The 20,335-nt window shown below is 41.9% G+C and overlaps 1 protein-coding gene across 1 annotated transcript in view; it reads right to left on the reverse strand.

Moving 5' to 3' along the window:
* LOC124776611 (sterol regulatory element-binding protein cleavage-activating protein) overlaps positions 1-20,335 on the reverse strand; it is a 263,862-nt gene that overhangs the window by 175,717 nt on the left and 67,810 nt on the right. Inside the window, exons 8-9 of the mRNA XM_047251684.1 lie at positions 8,565-8,699; positions 1,990-2,184 (exon numbers count right to left, since the gene is read on the reverse strand). Of these exons, the coding sequence (XP_047107640.1) occupies positions 1,990-2,184; positions 8,565-8,699 (330 nt within the window). The remainder of the gene's footprint in view (positions 1-1,989; positions 2,185-8,564; positions 8,700-20,335) is intronic.

Below are 20,335 nucleotides of genomic sequence, written 5' to 3' on the forward strand. Positions count from 1 at the left end.
CCCTCCTCCCAGGGGGTAGCCACGGAAGGGAAGGCCGAAGGGGCAAGAGAAGCAGCACTTGAGGAATCAGTACCACGCAGAGAGACGGCCGCAGAAGAGCGGCCAGAGGTTTGGACCCGTATGCGTTTCATCTGCATAGCGTCCGCCCTGATACCACCCACTCCGATCAGGGGCTCTCCTCACGGGCGCCACCCAGCCACAGCAAGGGCCGTCTGGCACGGCGGCCATTGCCGGGAGTTCCGATGCTCCAGGATGACGAGCAACCACTCCAAGGCATGCATGAGGAGGTCACAGCTCAGGTATCAGAAGTGTGATCCCTGTGTGTTCAGGGGGCTCAACCAAAAGGGTACATAGCGACCCCACCACACGGGCTGGCTACCGTGCTGGCTATGCACCCTAGCATCAGACAACGACGTAGAAGAAAAGGTGGAATATACTAGGAGGGCACACGTCGGAGACACTAGGTAAGGTGCTCTTCCCCAAATGGCTCACACTACGGAAGAGAAATTTTGGAATGGAGGTCAAACCCCAGAGGGGGACCAAGGAATGCCAAAAGGAGGAGATGATTACGCAACAAAGCCAGAGTGTAAAACCAACAGAACCAGGAGGATAGCGGGGGCCAACATAAGCAAGGACACCAATAGAGGGAGAGGAGAGGGCGAGGGGAAAGGGGTATGGAGGGGAAAGGAGGGGAAGGGAAAGGAAATGCAGCCCGGGAGAGAAAGAAGGCTGCAATGGCTCGGGGCCCCGTGCTCGCCACGCACGTATCCACGAAAGAGTTGTGGACCCCCTGGGGGGTCAAGGAGGGTTGAGAAGACGTTCAAATGACAACCGCCTTGAACGTCCTACCACATCAATTGTTGACAACAAAGTGAAACAAGTAAAGAAAATGGTTCTAGAAAATTGCAGAATAATCAACAGAGAGGTTGTTGATAATGTTGGCTCATGCCAAGCAATTTTTTTGATATTATGGGAATGAAATATGTAGCAGCAACATTTGTTCTGAAATTACTAAATTTCGACATCATGCAGACATTGCTCTGGAACTGCTGAATGAAGCTGACAACAGTCCTTAACTTCTAAAGAAGGTTGTAACAGGTGATAAAACACAGGTGTATGGATAACACGTCAAAATCAAGGCAAAGTTGGTTGGGTGGTTAGTTTAAAAGGGGGAAGGGCCCAAACTGCTTGGTCATTGGTCCCCAAGGCCCAGTCATCCCAATGGAAACTGCCTAATCAGCACGACAAAAGAAAAAGAAAAAGAAAAAGAAGAAGAAGAAGAAAGAAAGAAAGAATTCAGGAAGTTTGGTCACATGTGAAGCTTCTTACAATGGGATAGTGCATCACTTGAGTTCCCCCCTTATCATTGTATGGTCAATAAAGAATAATACTGGAAGTTGTGCATCGTCTGTGTGAAGCAATCAGAAAAAAAAGACTCAAATTGTGGAAAAACCATTCATGGAAATTGCATCACAATAATGCTCCCATTCACCCCACTTTGCTAGTTTGTGATTTTTTGGAAAACAAAGAAAAGAATCTTACATTACCTCAGCCACTGTCTCATTGGACATGGCCCCTTGCTACTTCTTTCTATTTCCAATGCTGAAGAGAATCACGAAAGGATGTCATTTTGCTACAAAAAAACAGAATCGCTGAAGGACTTGAACACCATTACAAAAAGTAAGTTCCGGAAGTGCTTCCAAGATTGGGGACAGCACTGGCACAAGTGTATTAGATCTGATGGGATTACTTTGAACGGGACAAAGTTGATGCTGATGACTAAATAGATACTTTATAAAAACAAAAATTTCCTTTATTTTTTGATCACGCTTCATGTGCTGTGTTTGCTTCTATAATTTCCTATCTCCAGTAACACGTGAAAGTATTCAGTGGTAATAGGTTTGACAAACATAAAATAGTAATTTCAGAAAATTCCTTAATAAGTAAAGCTAATGATTTGAAAATTGAGCACAATTAAGTCTAAATTACCTGTAAGAAGAAATCTGAAAGAAGTGCAACTACAGCAAAAATGCAGAATTCCTGAATAGCTGGCACCAAAGTGAATAACCCGAAAGTCAAGATTGTGACCTCGGTTAAAAGATTCTTTGTAATAGACCAACCCTCTCGGCTCAGCCCCTGTGCAACACGGATTTTCGCATCCAGATGAGGTGGAGTAGACACTATCTGAAAAAAAAAAAAATAAAATTATTACATAGCTAACTAGTTTCTGTAAATTACTATTAAATTTTAGTAGCAACAGTATGATATTAAGAAACTCACTCTCATTCTCTTTCTAAGGTCATAATTGTCCGTGTCAAAAAGTACACATATTCTGAACAAGTCATAAGAGATGAAACTGGGTAAAGTACTTGGGTGAAATATAGAATATCTTTAAGGCATACAAATAAAAACAGACAGATCATAACCATTTGAAATGTACCGAGTGTGTCATGAAACAAATTTTATTTTTCAGTATTACTATTCTGTTGTCACTGTGTTAAAACATCACTACAAAAGTTAAAAGCACATTACTGTTTCTCTTTATAGATTTTGTGAGTACAATCATATTTTCCAATTATTATTTTCCTTGAGCCTTTGTTGCGCATCGGTGCACCATCAGCATGCTTATTTATGGATCCAACACGTTTAATTTAAGGGGTAGCTAGATGTCCTTGCTGTTGCCACCCCATTACTCCCCCAAGATGGAACATGTGTAGCCCAACTGCCTGCGCGTAGTGTTATTCATAAGGAAGTGAGCAAAGCTTTCAAGAAAACAGCCTAGAAACTGCAATGAGGCTGTCTGGAACACCAACCCTCATTATTAATTTGCTGGACAAGGAAAAAAAAATTCCCGGATTTCCCGGTTAAAAATACACTTTCTCCCGGGTGAAAACACACTTTTACTGTGTTAATAAACAGTATACACTCCTGGAAATGGAAAAAAGAACACATTGACACCGGTGTGTCAGACCCACCATACTTGCTCCGGACACTGCGAGAGGGCTGTACAAGCAATGATCACACGCATGGCACAGCGGACACACCAGGAACCGCGGTGTTGGCCGTCGAATGGCGCTAGCTGTGCAGCATTTGTGCACCGCCGCCGTCAGTGTCAGCCAGTTTGTCGTGGCATACGGAGCTCCATCGCAGTCTTTAACACTGGTAGCATGCCGCGACAGCGTGGACGTGAACCGTATGTGCAGTTGACGGACTTTGAGCGAGGGCGTATAGTGGGCATGCGGGAGGCCGGGTGGACGTACCGCCGAATTGCTCAACACGTGGGGCGTGAGGTCTCCACAGTACATCGATGTTGTCACCAGTGGTCGGCGGAAGGTGCACGTGCCCGTCGACCTGGGACCGGACCACAGCGACGCACAGATGCACGCCAAGACCGTAGGATCCTACGCAGTGCCGTAGGGGACCGCACCATCACTTCCCAGCAAATTAGGAACACTGTTGCTCCTGGGGTATCGGCGAGGACCATTCGCAACCGTCTCCATGAAGCTGGGCTATGGTCCCGCACACCGTTGGGCCGTCTTCCGCTCACGCCCCAACATCGTGCAGCCCACCTCCAGTGGTGTCGCGACAGGCGTGAATGGAGGGCCGAATGGAGACGTGTCGTCTTCAGCGATGAGAGTCGCTTCTGCCTTGGTGCCAATGATGGTCGTATGCGTGTTTGGCGCCGTGCAAGTGAGCGCCACAATCAGGACTGCATACGACCGAGGCACACAGGGCCAACACCCGGCATCATGGTGTGGGGAGCGATCTCCTACACTGGCCGTACACCACTGGTGATAGTCGAGGGGACACTGAATAGTGCACGGTACATCCAAACCGTCATAGAACCCATCGTTCTACCATTCCTAGACCGGCAGGGGAACTTGCTGTTCCAACAGGACAATGCACGTCCGCATGTATCCCGTGCCACCCAACGTGCTCTAGAAGGTGTAAGTCAACTACCCTGGCCAGCAAGATCTCCTGATCTGTCCCCCATTGAGCATGTTTGGGACTGGATGAAGCGTTGTCTCACGCGGTCTGCACGTCCAGCACGAACGCTGGTCCAACTGAGGCGCCAGGTGGAAATGGTATGGCAAGCCGTTCCACAGGACTACATCCAGCATCTCTACGATCGTCTCCATGGGAGAATAGCAGCCTGCATTGCTGCGAAAGGTGGATATACACTGTACTAGTGCCGACATTGTGCATGCTCTGTTGCCTGTGGCTATGTGCCTGTGGTTCTGTCAGTGTGATCATGTGATGTATCTGACCCCAGGAATGTGTCAATAAAGTTTCCCCTTCCCGGGACAATGAATTCACCGTGTTCTTATTTCAATTTCCAGGAGTGTATTTTCCACTGGAACTGCAAAACTTATCAATCCTCTGAATGGTTATGGTTTTATACACGGGCGTAGAATTTCCTGGCACTTTAGAAAACAAAACTCAGGGAAAAAGACATGTTTTGGAAATCTCTTTGATGTGCAGCAACATGTACGCTACATATTTTTGTATTACGAAAGTAGACATTGGTATTCCAACAAACACCGCATGTTACTTTCCGCATAATTGAAATTGATATTTTGATGTGCTTTTGTAAGCCAATCATAGCTCATGTCACATGATCTTGCCAGCCGATGACAGTGGATATTCAGAGCACAGGACATGTGATGTAGTCAGCCAACAGCAACATCACTGTTAAGTAACACAAACACACAAACAGGGAAAGTTAACAGTTTAAATTAACATATAAAGTGTTGCTAAAAGAAAAGCAAAGCTTTCACATGTAATATTGGTCTCTAAGGTTAATAAGCTGCAAGAGAAGCTGAGCTCTCGCATACAATGTTGATCTTTTTTGCGCGTGTTACACTGTAAGATATATCACACAAATGTGAAAGTAAAATTTTTAATATTGGCATAAATGTCTGATCTTCAGGGTTTGAAATTCTTCTAAACGGCTCATCATCAAAGAGTAAAGAGAGCCAAACGCTCTGTGATTTAAGACATTCATGGTACATTCTGCACATAGTTCACCTTATGTAAAAGGATATTCACTTTGAAAGCAATGCTTTTCAAACCACCATTCGAAATATTTTCCCATGACCTGTTAGAAATAGGTTCCTTTCAGCAGTTGCAAAAGGGCGCAGATAACAGACGACACTGCGCTTGTGCAGCTACCATGACATAGGAAGCCCGTATGTACGTACGTGTAGAACATTAAAAGATCAGACATCAGAGGACACTCCAACAGCATCGGAATTTTGTGAACCATACTAAAATGTGCACATTTAAAGTGCACTTCGTATGTCCAGATTCCCAATGAAGTAGACCCCGACCTGATACTAAGCTTTTCAGTGTGGTTTTCCGGATGTAAATTTTCTTAGAGCACCAGTACTGTATTAAATTATGTACTCGGAATCGAACTGACTTCAAAATTTTGGCCAAATAATCTTCAATAGCATACTTTTCTGCAGGAGACACTAAAAGTCTAGACTGGAACCAGTGGCACACTTATGCATTTCATGCAGCAACGTTGTCAGGTGTCACCCTGAGATATGATGCAAATGATATGAGGTGTGTCAGTTGCTGGGTCTACCGTATTTACTCGAATTTAAGCCGCACTCGAATCTAAGCCGCACCTGAAAAATGAGACTCGAAATCGAGGAAAAAAAAATTTCTCGAATCTAAGCCGCACCTGAAATCTGAGACTCGAAATACAAGGGGAGAGAAAAGTTTTAGGCCGCACTTCCAAATCGAAACAAACTTGGTCCATTGTAATATGAGACACAATTTAGGTTGAATGAATGACGATACAGATGTAGTAGTTTGGTTCGAGTCGTAAGCTTAGCAGTTAAGCTTTACCAGGTAGCCGTTGTTATGCGTCAGGCGCTCCGTCCGTATTTATATGGGTACCCTTCCTTTTTCACGTGCTTCGTCAGGTTTGAATTGATTGCTTATTTTTCTTTGATCTGACAAGTGCAGTTCTCTTTGTTATAGGTGTTTCCGTCACTCAAAGCTGAAAATGCATTACTGTACTGTGTCATGCATTGTTTGTCGCATTCTGAAAATGAGGGTTTACGGCCTGTCACCGCTCGCGGCATGGCTTGCTTTCGTGCACGCTACCGCCGCTTACAATTAAAAAAAAAGCAAAGAGAGGAATCGTCTCATTAGCGAAACAATGGCATGGGACTCCTATTCGTTGCTACTTACACTGCTGCTTTCTTTGATAATGATCAACAAGAATCAAATAATAGACTGCGTATGATAGGAGATGTTCTGAACGAGAATTTAGCGAAAACTTTTTCCATTTGAAAATCTTTGCAGACTCCTCTTTAGTACATTACATTGTGCACAGAAATTAGAGTCAGCTTAGATTTAAAAATCTAGTCAATTGCCGTGCTCCATTTTTGATTGTATCACTATTAGGCATAAGAATAATACGAATATAAACATGACATGATATGTATATTCTTCCGCGTCTGCTGTTGTCTCACTCTAGTTTCGTAGTTTATTAGGCGGACAGGATTTAAATGAGATAGCAGCAAACACGAAAGAATACATGGCAAAATGTTTATATTAGTATTATTCTTATGGTGAAGAGAATACTGCATGTGATTCACAATTCAGAAAAGTTCCTATTAGCAACCATTTCTTCTCACAGTTAGGAAAAAATTCAGAAAGCAGAGTTGGCCATATTGACAAATATCCCAAACAGTCTTGCCAGTTGGATTTTCGTAGTACATTGAAATGCTGCTACGTTCGAAGAGGAACAATACGGAATTTGTATTTACTTCGTTGGATAATGTATGAAAACTCGGGGCGGAGAAAAAAAAGCTCGTCCTCCACCTTTTTTTTATTTATTTACTGACGCAGAGGTTTTGGTGCCAGTATTTGTCTTTATGCCTGTGTAGCGCTACATATATTCGACGACAGAAGTTAGTTGTGGCGGCACCTACCTACATTTTTCAGAACTTCCGCTTACTTTGCACTCGATTCTAAGCCGCAGGCGGTTTTTTGGACTACAAAAACCGGAAAAAAAGTGCGGCTTAGATTCGAGTAAATACGGTACACAGTTAATGAGAGAGCAGCGAGCAGACAATATGTTTTTAAGTAAAAGACACTGTTAACATTCTCACATCAGTATAGAACTGAAATCCACAATGTGCCCCCCCCCTCCCCAAAAAAAGGGTGGGGGGGGGGGGGGGGGTGGGGGGGAGTGGCAGAGGGGGCACATTGCGGATTTCGGTTCTATAATTTCACAGCTCCCCTTGTTGGGGAGGAGATGACAATGATGATTAAAGAATGTGGTACAACAGATGACAGGCTAAACAAACGAGGCACGGAAGATAAAAATTAATGTACACAACTTATTTTTGTTTATTTTATTTCTCCTTGTTTTTCCAAAACATAGACAACCAATTAACGGCATAAGTTTACAATAGTTGTTATGGTAAACTTTTAGGCAGATCCTCAAATCAGTAAAAGTTTGTAATTTTTTATTAATCAGTATATGTTAAAAATAAATTTTCCTGTAGGAACCTCTTTAAAAAAAAGGGGGACAACAAAGAGTCTACATAACTGAAGTCTTACTGGTCTACATGTTTATGGCATTTACTGGACAAACTCTGAGAGTAGCTATTATGTGCATACTTTATAGAATGCAGGGAACTAACTGGACTATACTAAAATTAGAACAATGAGTTCCAAGTTTCAAGATTTACAATCTAGTTAATGTTGTCATTTCCCTTCACATTATATTGACACTTTTGCAAGCAGTCAACACAGGTGTCGAGTACACATGTTGTTGCTGGCTGCTTGAACTCCAACCAGCAACAGCAAAATCCGCACATGACACCGAAGAAGACAACTAGAGATGTTGTTTAAAAGAAATGAAAGAAAATAATAATATTAACCCTTTCAAGACATTGCCCAAGTTTCAATCTGGCACTACCTCACATAAACAACACGAACACAAAAACAAACATTTTCCAAACACACCGCTTACAAATGAGGGCATAAAGAAAGGAAAGTTAGGGTCTAATTTTCCACATAAATGAGATCATTTGAGACAAATCACAAACTCAGATTGGGGAAGGAGAGAGAAGAAACACGACCCACGCTGTTTCCAAGGAAGTGATTTAAGCAAGTCATGGAAGTCCTAAATCTGGATGACCAAACAGAGATTTTAACTCATCCAGTGTCTCACAACTGCGCAACCATCCTTGGTAAGAGTACAGGGACAAACCATTTACCCTGTCCCCGAGAAACTCGCAGTATGTGCTATTTGCTAAGTAGGGACAAATGCAACCAAATAAAAGCAATAACATCTAGCACGATATAGCAAAACTCCAGTAATTATATTTATGTACAATTCAGTTTTTTGCCCTTCTAAAAGAGCTTCCAGTTTTGTGTTGTTTAATACCCTCTGCACTTTTGTTGTTTTCTTTTTACAGTTCTTATCAAGCAAAATATTGATGGCTGTGCACACAATGGACCTCCACAATCATACTGGTGACTAAAAAAAATATAATACTTCTAGAAGATAAATTTATAGGCCTGTTTCTACTTACCGATTTTGTGAGAATAATTACGTTTTCCAGTCCAACAATTACAACAAGATATGGATAGTAATCACGACCACTCATGGACAGGGTCAGGCCAAAAGAGAAGCAAAGACCCACAGACATTAAGAGAGATGCCAAAACCTGGAAACATAAATAATCAGATGATGTACGAAAAATCCATAACTAGGCAAAAAATATGAACATAGTTGTCCATCTCCATATAAAAATAAAAGTATAACAAGCAAAGTACTGGGTGGGAAACTTGCCACTGTCCGAGTTCAGTTCTCATCATTCACCTGTTGTAACCGAAAGTTCATTATTTTTTCTGTTAGTCATTGCTTTCCCTAAATCATTTCATAGTCCTCTGTGGATACAGGATTTAAAGTGACTTTTCTTTGCATTCAGTTCTTGTACATCTTACCCTTTCTTTGTGGTTCACGAACTTTCTCGCTAAGAGAGAACCCTAAAAAGAATCCGATAGTTAGAAATTAAGTCATGTTTTCAAATTCGTGTGTTTTTTAGATCTGCTCCAATTTGGTTCTGTTTCACTTGATGGCAAACTGGTGTTCTTCTCCTGTCATACTTAGAGGAACAGGCTGACAATTTCTAATGTTATCTCAACACTAAATAAACCATTGGGTGCCGATGCATTTAAAGTCACTGCAAATTAGGTGAAACAATCATTCTGGATAGTGTATCACACAGGGTGCATATGCGAACAAGGGGGGGGGGGGGGGAATCCCCAGAGTTCTCAGTTAAAAATACACTTTTTCTAAGGTGAAAATGCACGTTCTCTTGGGTGAATATCCATTTTCTCCATGTTAAGTAACAGTACACTTTTCCTCAGAACTGTAAAACTCAACAATCCTTTGAACGGTAAAGGTTTTACACATCGGCATAGAACTTCCCAGCACTTTAGGAAATGAAACCCAGCAAAAGATCTTTGATGTGCAGCAAAATGTATGCTACATATTTTCGTATTACGAATGTATAAATATGAATTCTACCAAACACAGCACGTTAGATTCCGAAGCACTGAGATTGAGATTGCGACACGCTTTTGTCAGCTAATTATAGCTCAAATCACATTATCTCACTGAAAACAACAGCAAGCAGATATACAGAGCATAGGACACTTGATTCAGTCAGTCAACAGCAGCATCACTGTTAAGTAGCATGAATACACAAATAAGAAAAGCTCATAGTTTAAATAAATATACATATAGTATAGCTACAAGAAGAGCTAAGCTTTCACATACAATATTGGTCTTTTTTTTTTAGTGTGTTACCCTTTAAATTATATCAAATACAACTGCGCCAGTAAAATTTTAAATGATGACATAAATGTCTGATCTGAGCCCAAAATTTTTCTAAGTGGCTGGTCCTCAAAGTGTTAAGTTTTTAAAGTGTGTTAAACGCTCTATGATTTAGGAAATTCACAACACATTCTCAAACACAATTCTTTTTGTGTAAAAGAAAATTTACTTTGAAAGTAACTCTTCTCAAACCACCATTCACAATATTTTCCTGTGATCTGTTACAAATTGTTGCATTTGAGCACTTGCCAAAGAGTGCCAGAAGACAGGCTTTACTGCATATGTGCAGCTGCAATATGTAGAAGCCCATGCTTGGTGTTTGTTCTGCTCATACAGCTTTTGTCATGTTTCTGTATGGAATTTCGTGTGTAGTGGGACATTACGTGACCATGTGCAGCAATGCGGCATGTTGTTTGGACAGGACATACAGAGTTATTGTACTTAGGACATTTGTTTTATCATATCCTATCCAGATAAGGAATGCAAAATTAGAAAACTGTCCTTGGCACAATAACTGTTTCAAAACTAGACTCTACAACTACAAAGTACTCTAATATTTTGCTATGTGGGACTAACATTTAGTTGTAACTGGCAATTTATATTCTACTACTGACGTAAATACAGAACCTTGTGGGGAGCTATAATGATAAAACATGGTGTGCTGCCAGTCTATAATTTACGGAAGAATGGTGTTCTGTAAATTTAAGACAAACAACACAAATGAAGAAATAATGTCAAGCCTAGAGGAGGTAATTACAGAAATGGAGAATGTGTTGTAAGGATAACACCTTTCTGCAGGGTTCAGAAAAGCTGGTAGTGGTAGGAAGGAGCCAGATGGCTTGGGTAGTGAAGAAACCACTGAAATCAAGTGTGTTATGTAGCTGCTTGTTATGCCACAGGATGGTCTACTCTGCTCTTGGCCACAGTATGGCAGTGGCCATTCATCCTGGTGGACAGCTGGTTGGTAGTCATACCAATATAAAAAGCTGTGCAATGACTGTAGCAGAGCTGGTAAATGACATGGCTGTTTTCACAGGTGGCATGGCCCATGATGGGATAGGATAAAACTATGGCAGGATGTTAGATAACCAAAGGCCCGATGGAGGATGTGGTTCAGTTGTTTCAGTCCGGGTTGCTACCGGGTGTTGAAGGGGACACTCTTTTGTGGATGGTTCTTGGAGATGGTGGGAGGATTGGGATTGTGAGAGGAAATGGCACAAGAGATCTGTTTGCAGACTAGGTCTGAGGGATAGTGCATATTTGTGATGGCCTTGGTGAGCCCCTCAGCATAGTGAGCAACGAGAGTTCTTGTCACTGCAGATATGCCGTCCCTGGCTGGCCAGGCTGTGTGGGAGGGTTTTTTTGGTGTGAATGGGATGACAACTGTCGAAATGCAGGTACTGTTGGTGGTTTTAATGTGGACAGAGTTGCAGATGGAGCCATCACAGACGAGGAGGTCAGCATCTAGGAAAGTGTGGCACGCTGGGTTGAGGAGGACCATGTGAGGCAGATAGGGGAGAAGGTGTTGAGGTTGTGAAAGAATGAAGATAGGGTGTCATGGCCCTGAGTCCAGATTACGAAGATATCACCAATGAACATGAACCAGACTAGGAGTTTGGCATTTTGGGAGGCTAGGAAGGTCTCTTCTAGATGGCCCATAAAATGGTTGGCATAAAAGGGTGCCATCTGGGTGCCCCTGGCTGTGCTGCAGATTTGTTTATATACCTTCCTTTCAAAGGTGAAGTAGTTGTGGTTCAGGATAAAGTTATTAAGGTGTATGAGGAATGAGGTAGTCGGTTTGGAATCTGAAGGACGTTGCGGAAGGTAGCGTTCAATAGTAGTAAGACCATGGGCATGAAGGATGTTGGTGTATAGGGAGGTGGCGTCAACAGTGACGAGTGGGGATCCAGGAGGTAAAGTGGTGGGGATGGTGGAGAGTCGGTGAAGGAAGTGGTTGGTGACTTTGAAGTGGGATGCTGGATTACGGACAACTGGTTGGGAGAGTTGGTCAATGAGGGCTGAAATTCTTTCAGTGACGGTACAATAACCAACCACAATGGGGCGTCTAGGACTGTTGGTTTTGTGTATTTTGGGAAGCATGTAGAAGGTGGGTGTGCGGGGTATCACAGGGGTGAGGAGGGAAATGGATTAAGGGAAGAGGTTCTGGGAAGGGTCTAAGGCAGGGACGGCCAAGAACGCGGCATGTGTGGGTGCATGCGTGCCGAACTTTCACACGTGTGCGGATCGCTCCCTTCTGAGATCACACGTCTCCCACTACCACACCAGCTGACTGCGCGCATGCGCGGAACTACGAACACGCTGCACGTGACAGTGCATTCGCGTAAGGAACACCGCCCTGCTAGCATGTGGCTTAGTTTCATATTACGGCATTCGACAATATTAAGCTCTGTACAACACGTCACTTTGAGCAATACTGAATCTTTGTTGGCTGTTCGTACACCTACAGAAAAATAACAATAACGCTGGGTTTGAAACTGCATTACACCAACAATATCGTTCTTCTCACATCGTCACTCGTAAAATTCTTACAACATTTAAGCTGAGATATAGAAAAAGACTTGAAAGTAGTCTACAGCATGCAGTATGATGTGGAATAAGTGATTCCAACTGCATGTGAAACAAGCAAATGTTATATTCTGGAACTACGGTACAAAATTTGCAATAACTACAATTCTCAACAAAACATATGACAAATAAAACAAAATTATCACCATTAATTTAATTATTTTTGGTTCACTGTAGACATAATAAAGTACATATCCGGCACAAACTGATGGTACACGGACAAACGCAGGCAGTTTCTCATATTTTCGTCACTCAGATTGCCACGTAATCCTGACTTATTTAGTTTCATAATCGAAATAAACCTTTCACACACGTATGTCGATCCAAACACTGATATAACTTTTGCAGCCTCATTGTGGAGACAGGGAAACTCTTCCCGAGGAAAACCTTCATAAAATTCCTGGACAGTTTTTACGTAAAAAAAAATTGTCCTTTAAATGGGAATTACACTGCAGATCGATCAATTCCATTTGCAAATCACTGGAGTACTTTCAACTGAAATGGCAAAGGGTCTAGAACATAGTTCAAAAACAGATGTCAGACTGGCAGTGTCCTGAAAATGTTAAGAAAATTGTGCCTGTAGTTCCTCCAACACAGAAACGAATTCGTCAGAAGTTGCGTTCTCTCTGACTTTAGAGAGCGTAGGGCAACGGGCGGCATTCATTTTCATGAGTTGTTCCTTCCACAATGTGAGTTTCTTATTAAATGCATTCACCTTTTTTTCACCGAGCGAGGTGGCGAAGTGGTTAGACACTGGACTCGCATTTCAGAGGACGAAGGTTCAATCCCGTGTCCGGCCATCCTGATTTAGGTTTTCCGTGATTTCCCTAAATCACTACAGGCAAATGACGGGATGGTTCCTCTGAAAGGGCACGACCGACTTCTTTCATCCTTTCCTAATCTGATGAGACTGATGACCTCGCTGTCTGGTCTCCTTCCCCAAAAACAACCCAACCCACTTTTTTCATCAGATCAGAAATAAGCTGCTACTCACCTTGCAAAGTCTTATTGAGAGCGTTCAAGTGTGCAGTCAGATCAACTAAAAAGGTGAAGTCTACAATCCATTTTGGCTCTGCCTTTCCTTTTTCCTTCAGAAACTCAACAATAATGAGTCTTAAATTGAAAAATCTTTCGAGGCATGACCCTCGACTTAACCAACGTATTTCCCAGTGGTAAATAACATCTCCGTACTTTTTGTTCAGTTCCATGAGAAACTGTTGAAACTGATGGTGTACTACGCCATGCGACTTCAAAACATATACTATGGTGACTACCAACTTCATCACGTCTTCAAATTTGCATACTTAGCACAAAGAGCTTCTTGGTGTACAAAACAATGAATTCCGTACAAATCTTCTGTCGATCGTCATAGTTTTTTACGCAACAATGCTACCAGCCCATTTTGAGCACCTCAAATTGCTGGCACTCTATCCATGGTGACAGAAACTAACATTTTCCAATTCAGGCCAACGGCTTCAACTGCCTCTTCAACTGCTTTTAGCAAGTCGGTACCCCTCGTTGTGTGTTTCATTGGTACTAAATCTAACAGTTCTTCCGTCACGTGCAAATTTGTGTCGACTCCACCAACATAAATCGCTAGTTGTGCTGTGTCCGAAATGTTGGTCGACTCGTCCAAAGCAACCGAGAATGCAATAAACTTGCAGGCACTATCAATTAACTGCCTGTAGACATCCGCTGCCATACCAGCTATGCGGCGAGCTATTGTCTGTCTGGAAAGACTAATTTCACTAAACTTCTTTACTTCCTGTGGCGCCAAGAGTTCTGCCGCCTCAACAATACACTCCTTGATGAAATCACCATCACTGAAAGGCTTATTCACTCTTGCAATTTTGAGCGTTATTTTGTAGCTTGCTCTTAAAGACAGGTCGCTACGTTTGGCTGCAGGCTAAAAACAGGAAACAAAGATTGAGTGAACTCTAAATTCGAATTCTAACGACAAATATGTACAAATACAAACATCAGAAACACAAAGATTTGTAAGTGGTACTCGCGTTCGGTCCGTCTCGCTGCATAACACTACGTCGTCTTAATTCCTCCAACTTGTTTGATCTATCAACCCAACTAAATTATTAAGTCCTTTGTGTGTGGTATTATAATGCCATTCTATTGCAAATTTGCGGTGCCTGGCGAGTATGCGACTGCATAATAGACATTGAGAATTTTCATCCTTCTCTTCGAAAAAATATTGCAATTCCCATTCAGTTCTGAAGGCTCATGACGTCGTGTCACTACCCCGCCTCTTTGTGAGCATGTGTTCCATTGCAACAACCACTGTACAGTACTTATAAACTTCCTACGAATTGCTAACAAATAGCGAGGAATAAACATGGCTGCCACTACAAATCAACTAATGCTCCCTATGCCGGATGAAAAGATGTTGCATCGCACAGCTAATCTAATGTTGCGCCGTGCCGAGCAGTGCCGTAAAAGACCAAGGAAAGCTGAGTAGTGGCGAGGAGGACCGAGCCCTGGACGGCACGCATGCAGCACATCTGTACACGCTTGCAGTTTGGCACGCCGTGGCCGTCCCTGGTCTAAGGCTTTAGGCAGAGACTGGAGGTTGAGTTGGGCATCTGGGATAATTTATAGACAGAGGAGTCAGATAATTGGTGGAGGCCTTCTGTGGTTCATAACAACAGTGGTGGAACCTTTATCTACAGGTTGGATGATTAGGTCAGGATTTGTTTTGAAGTTGTGTACGGCTATTCTTTCATCTATTGAAAGGTTGGTGTTCTGAGAATGGGACCTAGGGAAGGATTGCGAGACTACTTTGGAGGTAAGGAAATCTGGAAGGTGACCAGCGGTGGGAGGGGGGGAGAATCACAGACCGATGGTGGTATGAACAGGAAGAGGCAGGGTTCTATGTTGGAATTCGAGAGGTTCTGGTAGGAAGGATTGGCAGCAAAATAGTGCTTCCATCGTAGGGATCTGGAGAGGCAGAGCAGAACTTTGACAAATACATGGGGCTAAAGGTGAGGCCTTTGGACACGACTGTAGCTTCTGTGGAGCTGAGGATTTTAGTGTAAAATTTAACACTGGAAGGGAATGTTTTGGTTCTGGGTTTGGTGGAGATTTGGTAGGGAGTTTTGGGGGATGTGGCAAGTTGAAAAGGTTAGCTATGTTGGGTTTAATTGCTATGAGGGATGGATGAGGAGGAACACTGTGGGTATGACTGGGGTTGGGTAGTCAGTAGGTTGGATAACTTATGGAGGTGGTATCTGGAATGCTCCACCAGGTACTGGAGGAGCAAGGGATTCCATTTCAGAGATCAGAGATGTGGTGTATGGAGAGGGGATTGCACAGCAGTAGTATCTTGCGGAGTGGCAGAGGTGCCATGGAGATGTGATTTTGCAGTACCGAGTTTGCAAGGACCAAGGATTGATGGAATCTGAAAAAAGTGTCTGTCATTATGAAGGGAGAGGTCACATCCAGAGAAAGTAATCTTTACGGTTAAGCTGCTTTGGAAGAGGGAAAGGAGGCAGGCACGGTTTAGACAGCATTTGAGAAACAGGATGTGGGACTGGGTTTTGGCCAGGGAAAGGAATATTTTTCTCCTTTTCTGAACTGGTGCAGAAAGATGGAGCAGGGGTTCACTGTGGCAGGAGTGGTGCAAAGGAAATGGGAATGACACAGAAATGGGCAAAATAGCTGTTGATGGTTGTGAGAGGAACTGGATAAGCGAAAAGGTGCGTACAAAAATGTGTAAAAAATATTGTAGAAAAATGCATAAAAATACATAGCAACATGCAGAAACATGCACAAATACACAAAAATACACATAGATACATAAAAATACACACAAAAAATGTGCAGCAATACATGAAACTGTGTGTCCACATAAAAATAAGCACAAATACGCTGCATTCAGGCCCAAATTGCTAGAGTGGGTAGTCATGTGAACACAGGCTGTGCTTGCTTGTGTATATGAATGGTGTGTGTTTTTCTTCTGTTGGTATGGGCTGTGGCCAAAAGCTTTATGTAAGTGTCTTTTAATTGTGCCTGTCTGCAACTTAATGTGTCTTTTTTGTGCTAAGTAGCAATCTATTGTTTGTAATGTTTGAGTGACCAGCTGAAATAATACCATGGACGTAATTCTGTGTGTGGTAAAACAATGTGACTACACATTAATGCGAGAAACTAATTTGAAGTTGTCGATTTGGTAGTAATTTGGTTATGTTTTTGATGGCAAGGAGAAAATCAATGTTGCAATGGTCTGACTTGCAGGTAAAATACAGAAGTAAATTCTCCCACACTGAACACACTTCAAATTTGTTAAAACATATTTCATGAATAAAATGGTCTACATTGCTTAATATATTTCTTTACTTTTAATGTCATTTCAGTTCCTGTCATCACCAGATCTGTTATTAAGATTAAAGGAACATAAGAATTTAATTACAGCTCTAATAATGGCATTAGCCGAAACAATTTTATAAATATAGATATTAAGTGATCTAAAGGCTTCATTCACACAAAAAGGATTGCAGACTCATTCAGGAAATGTATTTCCTTTACTAATTATTAAAACATAAGTGCAAGGCTGGACAAAACAGCATAATTAATTTTTTTAATACTTTGTGGAACATCGAATTCCTGAGTCCCCCCCCCAAAATGTGAATGTGGCTGTGGCACTCACTTCCTTACTGATGCTGTGGGCCAAGTACAATACAATGACTGATAGAAATAGCAAAACTATTTTTGATAAATACTTTTCCTTATCGAATAATGAACTCTATTTAGAAGAAACGTGAACAGTTATGGTGACATTCTAAGATAATTAAAAGAACTTCTTGGGTTTTCCATTACAAAGTATTTCAGCAAGGTTGGAGGAGGAGGAGATTTGTGTTTAATGTCCCGTTCACGAGGTCATTAGTGACGAAGCACAAGCTCGGATTACGGAAGGATGGGGAAGGAAATCATCCGTGCCCTTTCAAAGGAACCATCCCGGCATTTGCCTGAAATGATCTGGGGAAATCACGGAAAACCTAAATCAGGATGGCCGGATGGGGGACTGAACTGTCATCCTCACGAATGCGAGTCCAGTGTGCTGAAAACTGCGCCACCTCGCTCTGTCAGCAAGGTTACTTAGCAACCGAGCTAACATCTTTTCTTCATTCAGCCACAAATCGAAACATGTCTCATTTTTTCTTATGCAGCAATTCCATGCAACAAGCTTTAACTCCATCACAAATCATGCGACACGTAGCTCAAAACTTTCATTTCAGACACAACTCAGGAACCCACAAAACGACGAAACTATAGTGTATACTGGTATCGCCATGTCTACAGTCATATATGAAACCATTTTCATGCAACTCATTCCACGCAATGAGTGGCGCAACCCAATGTCGTTGTATAAACTATGCTTATCGCTTTTCAAACCATTCGCAGTATTTTCCCGCAACTTGTTAGAAATAGGTTTGTTTAAGCAGTTGCCAGAGAATGCCAGGTAACAGGCGTCACCACGCTTGCAAAGCTAGATGACGCAGGAAGCCCATATGTTCGTAGGAGTAAAACATTGAAAGATCTTACATTATGTCATAAAAGAAACAAGACATCAGAGGATACTCCAAGAGCATCAGAATTTCGTGAGCCATACTAAAATGCACAATTCGGCTTATAGTGCACATTCGCATGTCCAGATTCCTAATGCAGCTGGCCTTGACCTTATATTAAGCTTTCAGTGTGGTTTTTGGGATGTAAATTTTCTTGGAGTATCAGTACTGTATTATCTCATGTTTGGTTCTTTATTATGGCATAGTGCCATACATGCTAGAAGATGAAAATGTGCACCTGAAGTACAGTGAACAGTTGAAACTAGCCAATAGCGTGGAATCAAACACTTTCAAATAAATTGACTGTCTGAGCGGAAAAGATTAATAAAAGCCAAATTTCTTGAGCAAATCGACAAAACTAACTTCATCGTTCTTCAAGGCGATTATTGCTTGACTGTCAGAAAGGTGGAAGTAAAATAAGATCTGAAACTAATAACATTTAGGCCTCCATAATTATGTGAATGTATTTTAATTCTCTTGATAGCTCCCAGCCACAGAAATCCGTTTTGTTTTCATTTGACATGAGAGCAGAAAGCAAAAAGGAAACAGCAAAATCACTAAATGTAAACACGCATGGTGTCGAGACTACCACCTCCTCACTACAACCCAGACTGCACTGGGCATCTGCCTCGGATCTATGATATTTCCCCCAAGCGTTTAAGATAGGACACCAAACATTTAAAAAAAAATTAACTTTTAAAAAAATATTCATTTTATACCGCACATCTTTCTGAAGAGTGTGATACATAAAACATATATATTCAAGAAAATGTAATACATGTTATTTGGTCTTTAGTGTGCCAAAGTGCAATGCCACACCTCTTCACACGGATTCTCCTATCACACATCTACTGTATTTTTCTCTGTGGAATTCAAACATGCACATTTTGTAATGGACATCATCAAACTAGATTCATGACAGTGGAAATTAAAATGTCCTGTGGTGCCTCTCCTGCTCACAGTCTGCCAGATTGACATCCTGCTGCTCTTTTTAAAAAAATAAATAACTAAATAAATAAATAAATAAAAAATCTGGCAATTAATACTGGATGGGATTATTTGTAGCTGGGACAAAAAGAACTCTCCAAAAAATTTGCACTCTTCATTCCCCATTAGCTAATAACGTGCAGTTTTGCGTGACATAAAATGAAATATAGAATACATAAAACCATAAAAACAAGTGACAAGCAAGACAGTACACATTTCTTTAATCTGTAGGACCTAGCATTTTGTTTCTCTCTAATCTTGCTACAGCTTTACATGGCATACTTTCCTTTCTGCGAAAGACTCTGTAACCTCATCGAAGTTCGTCCAATGTTATGCCACATGAAAAATCAAAATGTCGTTGTCTAATACTGAAAAAGCTCTTAGTACAATTAGTACCCAAGACTGATGTGATTTCTCAATCTGATTACATCTATTTTGTCACTGTCTGCTAGATGAAACTAAATAGGCCTGTCTAATACTGCAGCAATTTCAACACACCAAATAAATGAGACTGTTTTGGCACAAATGGTCATTTTTATAGCACGACAGAATATAATTCATGAAGTACCAATATGAAATGCCTATTAGGCCTACTAAAAGCAAAAAAGCTTTATGTTAGGAAATAGTTTCACACTTAATTCATACACTCCAGCTTCTCAAGCATGAGATCGAGAAGAAGAAGAAGAAGAAGAAGAAGAAGAAGTAGTAGTAGTAGTAGTAGTAGTAGTAAAACTAAAACTAAACTCCTGTCGAACAGGCCAGGAAGGCTCAACGAAACTAACCGGCCGCCGTGTCGTCGTCAGCCCATAGGTGTCACTGGATGCGGATACGGAGGGCCATGTGGTCAGCACACCGCTCTCCCCGCCGTATGTCAGTTTCCGAGACCGGAGCCGCTAATTCTCAGTCAAGTAACTCCTCAGTTTGCCTCACAAGGGCTGAGTGCACCCCGCTTGCCAACAGCGCTGGGCAGACCGGATGGTCACCCATCCAAGTGCTAACCCAGCCCGACAGCGCTTAACCTCGGTGATCTGACGGGAACCCATGTTACCACTGCGGCAAAGTCATTGGCGTAGTAGTAGTAGTAGTAGTAGTAGTAGTAGTAGTAGTAGTACGAAATTTTTGTATAAATTTGGAATCATCATATTCTTCCATAATTTGTGTGATGTCTCCATTTCTTCTCCTTCCTCGTTCCCACAAACAATCTTGTCATCACTAATTCTGTAACTATTCCTGCTAGTTTCAAGACTCATTCTCTGGTTGACTTCACTAACGCTGCCACAATCACCGGTATATATATCCCACGTTTATTCTC

This window comes from Schistocerca piceifrons, chromosome 2 (genome assembly GCF_021461385.2).
Source record: "Schistocerca piceifrons isolate TAMUIC-IGC-003096 chromosome 2, iqSchPice1.1, whole genome shotgun sequence".
In the NCBI taxonomy this organism is placed as follows: Eukaryota; Metazoa; Arthropoda; class Insecta; order Orthoptera; family Acrididae; genus Schistocerca; species Schistocerca piceifrons.